At 48.0% G+C, this 14,164-nt stretch overlaps 2 protein-coding genes and 1 pseudogene across 2 annotated transcripts; all 3 read left to right on the top strand.

The window, feature by feature from the left end:
- Positions 1-6,686: 6,686 nt before the first annotated feature.
- LOC134475551 (dipeptidase 2-like) lies at positions 6,687-7,920 on the top strand. The gene is made up of 3 exons (XM_063246679.1): positions 6,687-7,330; positions 7,638-7,764; positions 7,891-7,920. Exons 1-3 carry the CDS (start codon positions 7,095-7,097, stop codon positions 7,918-7,920), a joined length of 393 nt encoding a protein of 130 aa, XP_063102749.1. The 5' UTR covers positions 6,687-7,094.
- Positions 7,921-7,957: 37 nt separating this feature from the next.
- On the top strand, positions 7,958-11,466 carry LOC100726848 (dipeptidase 2). The gene is given in 7 exon segments (XM_063246678.1): positions 7,958-8,186; positions 8,259-8,400; positions 8,688-8,757; positions 8,861-9,037; positions 9,370-9,454; positions 10,024-10,099; positions 11,105-11,466. Coding segments are annotated over 7 exon segments (1,002 nt in total). The 3' UTR covers positions 11,328-11,466.
- Positions 11,459-12,725, top strand: LOC100727127 (mitochondrial import inner membrane translocase subunit Tim10 B-like; annotated as a pseudogene).
- The last annotated feature ends 1,439 nt before the right edge of the window (positions 12,726-14,164 follow it).

The raw sequence follows: 14,164 nt of genomic DNA, 5'->3' as shown, positions 1-14,164 counted from the left end.
TCTTGCTTTGTTTTGTTCCTCCCTCTAATATAGAAATGTTAGAAATGCATGTTAAGACTCATGCATGCATAGAACCTATGAACAGTTTATGAAAACACATGATGAAATGAACAGATACTTTGAAGAAAAAGAGACACTAAAGTACCTAGTGCTGATCCTGGAGTGTCATAATGTGAAACCCAGAAATAGTATTATTCTTTGTTCAGAGTGATATTAGCCTGCTTAGGTTTGTTCAATCTCAACATAATTGAAGATATAGATAACTGCATGTATGTTTAAGTGTACAGGATTGATAACCATACTTCTAAGTTTTTGTTGGATAGTTGAACAGAACTGGTTGCAGTCTCACTGTTTGAATCCCCACTTTATATGTTCCACTTTAGTATCTTGAATAACTATTTGTAAGAGGACAATCTGTAATCATCAACTAGTGATTTCTTACTGTTTATTTTTTCTTTGAAAGTATGTATTATTTCTACCCATTTTCTGTTTTGTTTAGTCTTTCTTTAAATTTTTTTAAAAAGCCACTACAGTACCCAGTGCTGATACCGGCTTGTCATGATGTGAAATCCAGCAATACTATTATTCTTTGTTCAGAATGATTTTAGCCTGCTTTAGTTTGTTTAATCCCAACATAAATGAAGATATGGATAACTGCATGTATGCTTAAGTGTATAGGATTGACAACCATATTACTAAGTTTTTGTTGGACAGGGGCTGGCGATTTAGCTCAGCGGCATAAGCACCTGCCTTGCAAGCAGGCAATCGTGAGTTTGATCCCTGGTACCGAAAAAGACCAAAAAAAAAAGCTTTTGTTAGACAGTTGAACAGAACTGTTTGCAGTCTTACTATTTGAATTCCCACTTTATATGTTCCATTTTTGTATCTTGAACAACTGTTTGTAAAAGGACAGTATGTAAACATTAAGTAGTGATTTCTTGCTGTTTATTTTTTCTCTGAATGTATTATTTCCACCCATTTTCTGTTTTGTTTAGTCTTTCTTTAAATAAAATTAAAATTAAAAAAAGACAAAAAGAAAAAAGAAAAACAACACCCAGCACCCATATTAAGGGAGTTTACAGGATGAGGGCCTGGATATCTGTATTTTTTTTTAAATTAGTCGCCACACTGGCACAAGCCTGTAATCTCAACTAATTGGGAAGATGAGGCAGAGAATTGCTTCAGCTCCTGAGTTGGAGAATTGCTTCAGCTCCAGCCTGGGCAATATAGTTAGAACCAGCCTCAAATGAAAGAATGAATCAATCAATCAGTGATTAAAAGCTCCCCAAAATTCTAGTTTATAGGAAAAACAAGAGGCAGAGTAACATGTAAAATGCCACCATGGAATGCAATCAGCAAACTCAAAAACATGCAAAACTCACCCAACCATGATGGCTCCTAACTGCATTCCCAGCACTCAGATGGTTCAGTTAGAAAGATCTCAAATTAGAGGCCACTCTGCACTCCACGAGAAACTCTGTCTTAAAAAAAAAAGATTAAAAAGCTTCGCAGGCACATCTTGATGCTCATCCAGCTTTGGCAGCAGTGAGAGCGCAGCTGCCCAGCTTCACAGGGTAAACTTGCTTGTGGGAGCCAGGAAGCTAGGCCGAGAGGGAGGCTGTCTAGACACACTTCAAGTACTAGGAGGCTCCAAAGTGCTGGGTGCCTGTGAACGGCGTGTTGTTGCTTGAGACAAGCGGGCCAGCCCTTGAGGCCATGAAATCAAGGGGAGGGGAGGTTCCCAGAATCTGGTATCTCTGCAGCCACTTTTCTGCATGCTTGTGTGTGGCCACAGGAACCTTGTCTCGTCACCACACTCCACACCCAGTAAAGACTGGGCACCAACGCATGGCCAGCAAGGATGTCTAGGCAAATGGATGTGTGTAGGGCATTGGAGGACCTTCTTGGTGACAGTAGCTGAAAGTGGAGGGATTTCAGAAACCTCCATATGCCTCAGCCAGGTGGGCATCAGTGTGGTCATCTGCCTACCACACAGCTCAGTTTTCTCACTTAGAAAGAGAGGCTGGTGAGAAAAGAACAAAACAAATCTCCCCTTTGTGGGCTGGCCTAAAACATGTGGAAGTGGTAGCACAGTTCTGAGTACACAGTCACTGGACGGCTCTGCAGTCACCCTTGCTGCTTGTCCTTGCTCCATGAAGGAAGAGGAGACAGCAGTCTCCTGAGTACCAAGTGCGCTCTCTGTTCAATCAGTGTCATTTGCATGATTGCTGTGTACCAAGGTAAGTGCCAGATGCGAGACTAGAGTGACTTGGCCCTCACAGAATTAATTTGCCACCTCAGCATTGGGTGATCACCACAGGCCATTGGAAAAGGAGGTTCCAGAAAAATCCTGAGAGAGCAGAAAGTTTCCTCATAGCTCTGTTCATGGAGAACCTAAGTCACCAGACAGGGCTAGGATTTAGCAGAGCTATTCGTTATGCGCCTTTCTCCACACATCTGGATATAACAACTGTGGGGGGTTTGGGTGGGTGCAGTTTCAAGAACACCCTTGAGGGTCTCACTGCAGACAGTTTCTACACCCTAACCAGTCTTCCCTTCACCCCCAGCTGATGGCACTATCTCCAAGGACACAAGTCAAGATTCAAACCAATCTCAGGACAAAGGTTCCAAGTCTATGGAGCCAGGGCAAATTACCAGAACATCTGGTCTCCAGAAACAGCTCAGATAAACACATCAAGCCTGTCAGACAGCACATGTGATTCTGCTCTAGGGACCTTGCGTGCTGGATCCTCTCTACTGCCTGAAGTCAAGCAGTACTTGGCTGCAAGAAGAACTCAACAGTACAGATGGGACTCAAGTCACCAGTCATCTCCTTTGAACAGCAGCCCAGGGCCACCGGACAGACAGGCTGGCCAGGGTTCAGAACAAAACGCAGGAGATTGCAGAGAAGGTTGAATGGAAGCAAAGGATGGAGGTGCATTAGTGGTTATCGTATTTCTTCTAGCAAAATAAACATTTGCTGCCTTGGGAGGAAGAAAAATATGCTATTTATCTATGTGCTGCATAATGGGTGGCCTCTGCTTTGTGATTAGAGGCTGTCTATCTTCTGGCTTGCAAGACTGTTGTGGGTTTTTTTTGGGGGGGGTGGAATTTGACTGTGTTCATTATTATGGGAGCAGATCGAGAGCTACACTCCAAAAGAAGCATGGGCAGCGAGAGACCCCAGGAATGAGGACCCCAAATGGAAATGATCATCATCTGGGCAACCCTGACTAGCAAGCGAGCTCCCACATGCACCTATTCCCACACTCTGAGCATGTGAGGTGGCCCGCGCACCTGTAACTCAGCCTGAATTTTCCTTCCTGCATACTTTTGCCATGTACAGGACATCAGTAGGGCTGGGTCAGCTCCACCACTGGAATAACCTTGGTTCTGTTTCTCCCACTGCCTCATCTGCAGGTCTAGTTTTGTGTCAACCTACATAGGTGAGGAATTGGGAGGAATTTGCCCCTTGTTGGCAAGATTTCTTGTTCTGTCCCACTCAATAGTCCCACCAGTTGGCAGCTGATGGTATAACATGTGCCAAGTCCCTGCGGTATGAGGCTGCTAGTTTAGAGGGGCAAGAAGTTGGTGCTATTTCATGAGATTGGAGAGGCTAATGGGAGCAGACTCCTCAGCAACTAAAAGACAAAGAAACTAGTATATCCTGAGAACACTGGAAAATAAAATAAGTAACTCAGGTAAGAAAATGATCCTGTTTGGGGTTTTGGTGATATGAGATGGAGCCCAGGGCCTTAAACATGCTAAGCACTCACTCTACCACTGAATTACCTCTGCACCTCTGATACAGTTTTTTGTCTTATATAAAATTTTTAAAATAAGTATAGCCAAACTTGGTAGAGCACATCTATAATCTCAGCACTCTGAGAGGCTGAAGCAGAAAAATTGCAACTTTTAGCCCAGCATGAGCAATTTAACAAGACATTGTCTCAAAAAATGACAAGCGGGGTGGGGGGATTGTATGTATCTCTGTATGAAGGTCTTGAATTTAGCTTCCAAAGAGAGAGACAGACAGACAGGAGAGAGGGAAGAAAGAAGGAAGAGGAAGGGAAGGGAAGGAAAGGGAAGGGAAGGGAAGGGAAGGGAAGGGAAGGGAAGGGAGGGAGGGGAGGGGAGGGGAAGGGAGGGAGGGGAGGGAGGGGAGGGAGGGGAGGGGAAGGGCTTCTCTGTGGGAGAGTCTAGAGGCTGGGATATCAGGAGAAAAGGAGAGATGGAAGCAGCCTCTACTAGAGAAAAGCCTGAAGGAACAGAGAGGAGACCCAAGAGATGCTGTGAGGTTGAGCCAACAGGCACTGGAAATGCCATGAAGGGGAGCAGGTTGGGAAACAGCACCTAGAGACAACACTGAAGGTCAGCTCTTGAGTAAGCCCTGAGGTTCTCTGCCAGAGATGGCCTTGGGTGAGGTTATGAGGCAGACAACACACTTTGTTGGCTAAAATCTGCTTACCACTTGGCATGAGTGTTTAGATGCCCCTGAGTCTGAGTGCGTTTGGTTTCTATGATTGGCTTTGTATGTCAAAGGCAATGTTTGACTGAAGATGGATGCTATGAAAAACTGTTTTGCCACTTTTGTGTTTTGGGATTTTTGGTTTTATTTTTTGTTTGTCTTCTTGAGTGCTGGGAATTGAACCCAAGGCTTCATATATACTAGACAAAAACTCTACCATTGAGTTATATCCCTTGCCCTTCTTACGTTAGGGTCTTTATGTTGCTCAGGCAGCCCTTGAACTTGCAATTCTTCTGCCTTAGCCTCCCAAAAAGCTGGAATTACTAGCATGCATCACCATACACATCTTTTTTTTTTTTTTTTTTTTTTTGTCTTTTTGAGACAGGGTCTTACTGTGCAGTTCAGGTTGACCTTGAGCTCACTTTGTAGCCTAGGCTGGTCTTGAACTCGCAATGATCCTCCTGCCTCAGCCTCCTGAGTGCTGGGATTATAGGCATGAGCCACCACACCCGGCCTACCACACACATCTTGCACACAACTAATCTTCTACATAGCCTATATCACTATTGGGCTAGAGTTTCCCCCAAATCATGGAGAAAAGTTTAAAAGCCTCAAAAAATCCAAAACTAAATTCTCCCACCCACCCCTCTATCAGCTGCTATTATTTGTTTATTCCAGTCTATCTCTTCCCTGTTCTTTGTACCCCCACTTCCTGCAGGCTATTAGGAATGGAACAGACAGACTGTTTACCACCAAAGCCATATCTTTATCCAAGAAAACAGCAAATCCAAGAATTTCTCCTCCTTCCTGTCACTTAGCAGCTAAGACATGGTGTGGGTTGCTGACCAGTTGTGGAAAGGAAGAGAGCCAGATATATTGGGTGCAAAAACCACCTAGGAATGCCAGGTGTTGTGGTACATGCCTGTAATTCCAGCACTCATGAGGCAGAGGCAGAAGAATTGCCTTGAGTTCAAGGCCAGCCTGGTCTACATAGTAAGTTTATAGCCAGCTTGGACTCCATAGGGAGACCCCATCTCAGCGACATGTGTTATCTGAAATAGGCTCCTGGGGCACTCATTCTCTGCAATGGGCCTACTTAGAGAATCCTCCAGCTGTAGTAGGTAAGGAGCTGGCCTACCCCTAGCACAGTTCTGTCAATTTGCCTTTCTCCAGGACAGGAGGTACTAGCAACAACAAATGCATGGTTCCTAAATACATCCATGCAGGAAACCCACCCTCCTGGATAGCTTGGAAACTTCAGTCTGGAAATGTTTGTTCATTTTCTTTTTAGAGGGTTGTCTTGCCTCTCCAAGTCCTCATGCACTGGTCTTGCAGCTTCAGGATTCAGAGCAGAATCTTGAAATGCTGAGAAGCAAGAACAGGAAATAAAAAAAAGTCACCGGATGAGTTTGGGCACTGCTCCCAAAGTGTCTTGGTGGCAATTCAATGACAGCATGTATACCCCTGTATGTGGGCATGAGTGCAAGTGTTAGAGGGTTCCTAAGAAACTGGAGGTGGGGTGGGGGGTAGTGGGGGAGCCCCAGGTGGAAAATGGGGTGGGCCCTACCAGGCAAGAAAGGGAGCCAAGCCCTAAGGGTTACCATAAGAGCTAAAGCCACAAGATTCACAAGATAAGGCAGAGGTACTTACAGAACCCTGGGTCCAGGCTTTTCCTTAAACCCATACATCTGACCTGGCTTCTACATTAAGGTAGGAACATTCTAGCGACTGGGTCAGCTTTCAGCCCTTGGAGGAAGGTGCTGGAGTGCCGGCTCTGCTGCACTGGAAATTACTGCCTTTCTTTCCACCCAAATAGCTGTTGGAGTTCCTGCTCTGCTAAGTGAGCATTTCCTGGCCCGCTCTGGATGCTCCCCCAGTTCTCATCCTGACTGTTCCTTCATGTGAGTCCTAGGCAGGTACAGCATCTTCTGAGGGAGCCTTTTCCTGAGGCTGATGTGGACTCATGAGCAAGGGTCCCCCTGACAGTCCCCGTGTCCATCTCTGGCTAGAGTCCCGAGATGGACATGAGGCACGATAAAACAAGGAAGGGAAAAGTCAGGGTCTCAGGGTCCCTTCCTGAATCCAAAGTCTAGGAGCTGAACTCCCCATTTCCAGAGAAAGCCTGCTCCCACTCTACCTGGCAGCTCCGAGAAACAGAACGCAGAATTCAGAGCACTGAGGTCTCACAGATACGTGTGGCCCTCAGAGGCCAGAGGGTAGGCTGCAGGAACCGGAGGACTGATGTGGCCTGCAAAGGCCTCAGGTCGAGACCACGCAGTGGGAGAAGCACTCTAGGGGCTCTCTGGGAGAGCCACCCGCCCTCTCTCGCCTGGGCACTGGCGGGGGGCGGGGGCAAAGGTGCCCACCCAATGCTCCGTTGGCCACCGACCGGCGGGCGTCTTCTGGGAGGAGAGGCGGGGAGGCCTTAGCGCCCCTGGCGACAGCTGCGGCTGCATGACTTTGCGACACTTCAGTGTGGCGGTCGCAGGTCCCTCCACAGCAACCTCTCTTCATGAGGCAGCACCGCTGAGGGGCTTGAATCGAGAGTTGGGGCTCCATCGTCACCTTCAGCCCCCTCAGGCTCTCACGACCGTCACCCCTGTCTTTCCCCACGATCCTGCGCAACATGGAGCCCATGGGCCTCGAGGGTCCCCGCGCGCTCTGCCGGTGGCCTCTGCTGTGTTCGCTGTTCCTGAGAGTGCGGCTGCTACAGCCGGTAACCTGCGCCCCGTCACGTGGGTCACCGTCAGCACCCGCATCACACCGGACAGCCCTGACTCTGAGACCACCCCGCTCACTCACAGTGGCCGGGGCTGTGAGAGCGCGCGTGGGCCCTGATGCTAGGCTTCCCGCTGTGGATGGGTAGGTAGGAGCCTCATAAGCACATAGAGGGTAGGTGCATCTCTGGGCAGAAGAGGGTTCCAAGCGTGTATCATGGAGGCTCCTGTACAAGCAACCCCGGATGCCCTGCCTCCCATTATCCACGTGTGTCTTTCCCCTGCTCTCCCCCTGCTCTCTGGTGGGAACCCTTCCCATCCCAGGCCGCAGGGGATCTCAGTGTAGTCTGGGTGGCAGTGCTGAGTGGGAGCCCCGGGGAATATGTCTTGCCTGACCTGGAAGCCTGAAGGGCCCACCCATTTGTCCTTGACCCTGCTTGACATCCTCCCAGACACAACGACCTGCCCTCGGTCCTGAGACGGTTTGACCAGGACTCACTACAGAATGTTAACCTGCGCAATTTGAGCTTTGGCCAGACCAGCCTGGACAGGCTTAGAGAAGGCTGTCTGGGTGTTCAGGTACTAAAAGGACACACAGGGTGCTGCAGCATGGCTGTTGGGGGGATGTTGGGAAGAAAAGGGGACCTAGGGATCCAGGGTTAATCAGAGGGAACTCACTTACCATAATAACAATCCTCCAAAAAGATGCTGGAGCAGCTTCAAGGGCTGCTGTGAGCCACTTGGTTGGCAGGACAGTACTACAGAACAAGCAATGCATTACATGCAGTCTCGAGGCCCAGTGGGGACTGTGGAGGCCCCAGGAGTTCCAGAGCAGCCCTTGCCAGACCAACCCCTGAGTTTCTCCTCAGTTCTAGTCGACCTACACATCCCATACCATACCCAAAGCCCGGATGCTGTGCACCTTTTCCTGGAGCAGATCAACCTCATTCACTGCGTGTGTGCCTCCTACTCTGAGCTGGAGCTGGTTACCTCACCAGAGGGTAGGTGTATTGATGGACTTGACTGAGCTACTCTGACTCAATCAAGTATTTATCTAACCTGTTTGTTCCCAGCTCTGAACAGCATCAAGAAATTGGCCTGTCTCTTTGGCATGGAGGGCAGCCACTTGCTGGACAGCAGCCTCTTTGCCCTGCGTGCCTTCTATGTCCTGGGAGTGTGCTACCTCACACTTACGCCCATCTGCAGCACATCCTGGTGAGCAAGTACAGATGTTGTGGACACACCAGGGCAGGGATCTGTCCAAGGTCACACCATGGGCCCACACGAAGCTTTAACTCTAGAATCTGGCACTGACTCTGGACTGGGAAAGGGGCTGGTATTCTGGGATTCACAGGGCAACATGGATCTCTCTGTGAGGCACAGTTCATCTTGCTTTTTGCTCTGTGGGCTACAGAGGGGGCTTGATAAGACTTCTAGGCCCTTGTGGCCTAGGCAAGGCCACCTAGCGGGACTGACTACCAAGCTTTCTCACCATTCTTCAGGGCAAAGAGTTCATCTAAGGCCACACACCTCTTCTACAACAACATCAATGGGTTGACTAGTTTTGGAGAGGTAAAGACACCACTCCACCCTACAAAAATGCTCACGCTCTGCCTCTCCCAGCAGATGTATGTATATGCATTCCTGACACCCTTCTCTTTCACTGTCCCTGCAGAAAGTGGTGACAGAAATGAAATGCCTGGGCATGAAAGTAGGCTTATCTCCTGTCTCTAATGCTGTGGCACAGCAGGCCGTAGAAGAGTCACAGGCACCTGTGATATGCTCCCACTCAGCTGCCTGGGGTGTATGCAACAACACTTAGAATGTTCCTGATGACATCCTGCAGCTTCTGGTGAGACTCTGCCCAGCCTTGGAACCTAAACACGAGTTTCAAACTTGAGCTCCTGGTCCCTCAGGCTGAACATCTTCTGCCCCACAACCTTTGAACTCTTGGACTCAGTGGGTATGGGAGAGATAGTTCTAGGTAAATATTTCTCTATCCCTCAAAACACCTCTATCCCAGGCAGAGCTGAGACTCCCCTGTTCACACAAACTTAGAGAGGTGCAGTTTCTCCTTCCTCACCAAATCAGGGCTGAACACTTTACTCACATGGGCCATAGGGGTGGGCAGACTCGTGGTGGTTCAAGTACCCAAGATGAGTGTTTATTTGACTATTCCTATAGGAGAAGAATGGTGACATTGTGATGGTGTCCTTGTCCTTAAGGGTGCTGCAGTGCAACCTGTTAGCTAATGTGTCCACTGTAGAAGGTAAGCCTGCCCCAAAGCTCCTATGTTCTCTAAATAGCTACGATTTGGCTTTGAAGCATGAGGATGGATCTCAGCACAACTCCAGTGGTCTGACCAAAACTACTAGCCCCTTGGCATTACACAGAACCAGAGCCATAGAGTCTACACTGTGCATCTGATGGGCAGAGGGAAGGGAGCCAGACAGAGCTGAGTGTTGACCCTGTGCTCTTCCTTGAAGGCTACCAAAGCACCCTGCTTTCACTTTAGATCTCTGGAGTCTGTGTCAGCTGTACTCTTTGTCCCTCTTTCATCTTCCCTACCTATGGAAAGATCCCCCACCAGGACAGCGAGGAGACTGAGGCAGGATGAATCTGGAGAGGTGACCCAATGGCTGTCATTCCAAATGGGTTCACTCTAAACTTGAGGTCCAGTCCAGAGCCAGTTGGGATCAGTTAAAGACAAATCTCAGGGACTTCAGGTGGCCACACAGGGCACAGGCCCTGTGAAGGAACTGGCCTGTAGGGCACAGCAGAGTCCAGATCTAGGGCACTCCTGCCCCAGAAACCTCACACTAACTTTCGTTCTCCCAGATCACTTTGACCACATCAAGGCAGTTATCAGGCCCAGGTTCATTGGCACTGGCAGAGATTATGATGGCACCAGCCAGTGAGTATTGCTGCGTGGCTTATTTGGGGCTGTCTGAAAACCTGTGGGGGCCTTTGCAGTCATCACCATCTTGCCCTGGTCCTCATAGCCTTTAGGCCTTACCCACTCAGCATGTCCCACTCCCACGCTCTGTTTCCTGCAATCTCCTGCCTGCCTTCATCCCAGTGTTCCTGCTGTAAGGCATACTTGACCAAGCCACCAGACAACTCATTTTTCCAGCCCATGCACTCACTCCAGCCACAGCAGTCCTGCTCCCTCCGAGCAGACTGTCAGCAAGGCCTGGTGTGCCCTGATCATCTTCTCTGTCCGGTGCTGCAGATAGAGGTGACATCCATTCAGCGGAAGCCATAGATCTTAAAAGTGCAATTCAGCACTGGGCGACCTGGCACAGGCTTCTAACAACAGTACTGGGAATGCTGAGACAGGAGGATTGCCATGAGTTCAAGGTCAACCTGAACTGCATAGCGAGACATTGGTTAAAAAAAAAAAAATGCAGGCTAGGGATCTAATTCTGCAGCACCAGTGCCTTCCTGGAAAGCACACGGTCTTAAGCTTGATCCCCAGTACAAAAGAAAAGAAAATTCAGTTCAGTGACATTTGACAAATATCCAAGGAGGTTTGGGGGCGTCCTCTGAAGGCTGCAGAGTAGGGGTGAATCACTTGCTATCTCCAATACATCTGACCAGAGCTGGGGTACCATGTACCAGGACACACAGGGCTGTAGTTCTGAGTCTGGATCAGGGTGCCAACTCAAGAGAACCACCTGCTAGTGGCTACAGTTCCCTGAGGGGCTGGCAGATGTGTCCACATACCCCGTGCTGATAGAGGAGCTGCTGAGTCGGGGTTGGAATGAGGAGCTGCTTCAAGGTGTCCTTCAAGGAAACCTGCTGCGGGTCTTCAGGCGAGTGGAGCAGGTATGCTGGGCTGGGTGAGACAGTGGTGCAAGGACCTGAGCAGGTGCATCGGGTTCACGGTGAGCTGTTGTCCGCCTAATGCCACTTCTAGGTTCAGGAGGAGAACAAGTGGCAAAGTCCCCCGGAAGACATGGTCCTGGAGGAACAGCTGGCCAGGGGTTGCTCTGTCCTCCCACATCAGCACCAGAGACAACTGGCTGCAGACCAGACTCAAAGCAGGATCCCATCACATCCAGCCCCAGCATCACCTCACAGGTGCTCATCTTCACACTCTTCCCTCTACCTGGTCGCAGGCTTCACGGAGGCTAGCATAATCCAACTACTTTTTCTCTTTTTTAATTTTTTTTTCATTTGTTTTGCACTTTTTCACATTCCTGGTTCTTACTCTGTGGGTCTGGTGCGACTTATCCCTGCCAGATGTCACTTTGGCAGCCCTGGACACCCCATGAAGGTCCCTCCGTACGCAAATACAAAGATTTCCTGAAATAAATGTTTTGGACGTGGACGGAGGTGTGACTCTCTTTCTGTGTGGTGCGGTCTGGTGGTGCCAACCTTCTGTGCCAGGGGACCCAGCTTTCAGCCACCAGTTGTTCAGGAAGGCCTGTTGGCAGCAGAGGCTAGACACAGCACTGGATGAAGACAGTGGGTAACCCAGCTGCAGGAGGAGGGGCCCTGGCAAGGAGCACCCTGAGTGACTCATCCCATACTAAGCCACTGACTGCCACCTGGGGCTGTCCCAGGGAGCCTTTCTGCAGCATAAATGCTCTTCATTCCTCTTGGGACAGAGCCTGGGACATCTGGCCACATAACAGGCCACAGGCCTCCAGTGACTGGACTGTCCTGGCTCCACAGGGACTTCCTCTCCAAGAGGCACAAGCTACTCAGGAATCCACCCCATCCTACCCCCAAGCCCTTACTGTTAGTGATTGCAAGAATAATAGCTAATATTAAGGGCTAATACTGATAATGACAATTTAGAGTAAATAACATGAAGTAGTAGATAATGACTAATAAAAACCATGGTTAATATTAACAGTCTCTGCAAATCTTGTGAATGAGCAATTTCACCTTGGATGTATATCTAACAGGAATGTACACATACATTCCCCATAAGGCATATGAAATCCTACTTATAGCCACACTATTCATAATGACCCCAAACTGTGCTCTTTAGCGTCAAATTTTGAGGGACCAAAGATTATCTTTAAAAAAAAAAAAAAAAAAACTTTGAAAGAAAAAATGTCCCAGCACTCAAGAGGCTGAGGCAGGAGGATCACCATGAGTTCAAGGCCAACCTGAACTACAAAGTGAGATCCTATCTCAAAAAAAAGGGCGGGGAGTGGGGGGCGAGTATCGAGAAGCTGTAACCAAAGTGTCATACCTGCCTTGTTGTGGTAATGGTGGCAGTGGCATTACGGAGCAACTGCAGCAGCAGCAACTGAGAAACTTGAGACCTCTTGTTGGTCTATCACCCTATGACAGAACTCTGCTTCCAGCACTGTGTGCCCAGCCTGCACCACTGAGCTCCTGCACAGAGAAGGCCTGCTGCACAGTTGTCCTGGGAAGATGATCCATCCCAACCACTGCCACAGGGCCATTTATGTGCAGCTCATGCCTGCCCTGGTACAGTGCCACATAGCAGACCATGTAGCTCCTCAGCTATGCCAGGTGTTACTGCAGAACAGCCCACAGCCTCACCACCAGGCAGCTAGCCAACCCCAACCCCAGGAGGGAAGGTACTGAGGTACTGGAAGGACCCAGTGGACCTTGGACTTGGTTGAAGCCTGAATAGAGAGACTGAGGGCTACTGTTGCTCCTTTCCTGGAACACATAAACCGGGGTTTTGCTGTTCGGTTTAAACAATGACTAGGGAACCTTTATCTTGTTTTTCATTTAGTGTATATCTGCTGGCTTCACCCCTGGCAGCTGAGAAATTGCCTTCTGTTTCTAAAAAGAAAATTTTGGTATTCCAGACATCTGATTAGAACAGCTCTGTGGGTATAATTTACAAGTTGGTAGTAGCAACAAGAAGTTAATTGCTGCTCAAATAACAGACGAGAGCTCTCTCTGGCTGTCTTTGAGTCTTTCTAACTTAAGTGGCCAAGTATGCTTTGGTGTTTCCTGGACTGTGTCTTACAAAAAGAATTCTGTGGACAGAGGGAAAGAAGGTGATATCAACAACACGGGGAGAGGGACGTCTAAAAAATTCATAGGGCTTTTTAGGCATTGCTTCTTAGCAAGTTAGTGGCCACAGAACACAGGTAAAACCTGTAAGAATTGAGGTGTTCTATAATTTCAACCATTTCTGCAAGTTAGTTTCTTAGTATTTTCTGTCTTCCTAGGATCTACACTAAAGCACTTATATAAAGAAGATGGTGTTCTTATCTTTAGGGCAATAAAGAATGGGGAAATTACAGTATGGTCAAATTTGGGGAAGACAAATATAAGGGAAAAGTAGGTGGTGGTGGTTATTAAAAAAAGAATAAAAAAAAACAGTGGCCTAGTGTAGTGGCACAAGCCTGTAATCCCAGCACTTGGGAGGCTGAAGTAGGAGGATTGCTGCAAGTTCGAGGCCAGCCTGGGCTACAAAGTGAGTTCAAGGCCAGTTTGAACTGCATAACAAAACCCTGTCTCAAAAAGATTTTTAAAAAATCACAGCTTGAGGAGGCAAAATAAAAACAATAGCTGGATAATCAAATGGAATCATTTACACACAGTAAATGAAATTAACTACCAAAGTTGAATTCTGTGTAAAAAACAGTCTTCAAACATGAAAAAATAGGGCCAGGGATTTAACTCAGTGGCATAAGCGCCTGCCTGGCAAGCACAAGGTCATGAGTTCAATTCCCACTACCAAAAAAAAAAAAAAAAAAAAAGAAGAAGAAAAAGAAGAAATATAGCTGAGTGTGGTGTTGTTCACCTATGATTCCAGCACTCTAGGAGGCAGAGGCAGGAGGATCTCAAATTCTAGGCCAGCTCAGGCAAATCAGTCACCTAAAGAGACTGTGTCTTAAAATTTAAAAGGGACAGAGATGTAGATCACTCAAGGTGAAGGCTCTGGGTTATTTCCAAACCAAAAAAAAAAAAAAAAGGAAAATAAATGCATTTTCTGACTAACAAAAGTAGAGGGAAAAATAGAAATGTACATATG

This window comes from Cavia porcellus, unplaced genomic scaffold, assembly GCF_034190915.1.
Source record: "Cavia porcellus strain 051 isolate PalLab524CR breed Dunkin Hartley unplaced genomic scaffold, mCavPor4.1 scaffold_4, whole genome shotgun sequence".
NCBI classification, from domain to species: domain Eukaryota; kingdom Metazoa; phylum Chordata; class Mammalia; order Rodentia; family Caviidae; genus Cavia; species Cavia porcellus.
Note: the sequence above shows the minus strand (reverse complement) of the source record. Positions and strands in the feature narration are given on the sequence as shown.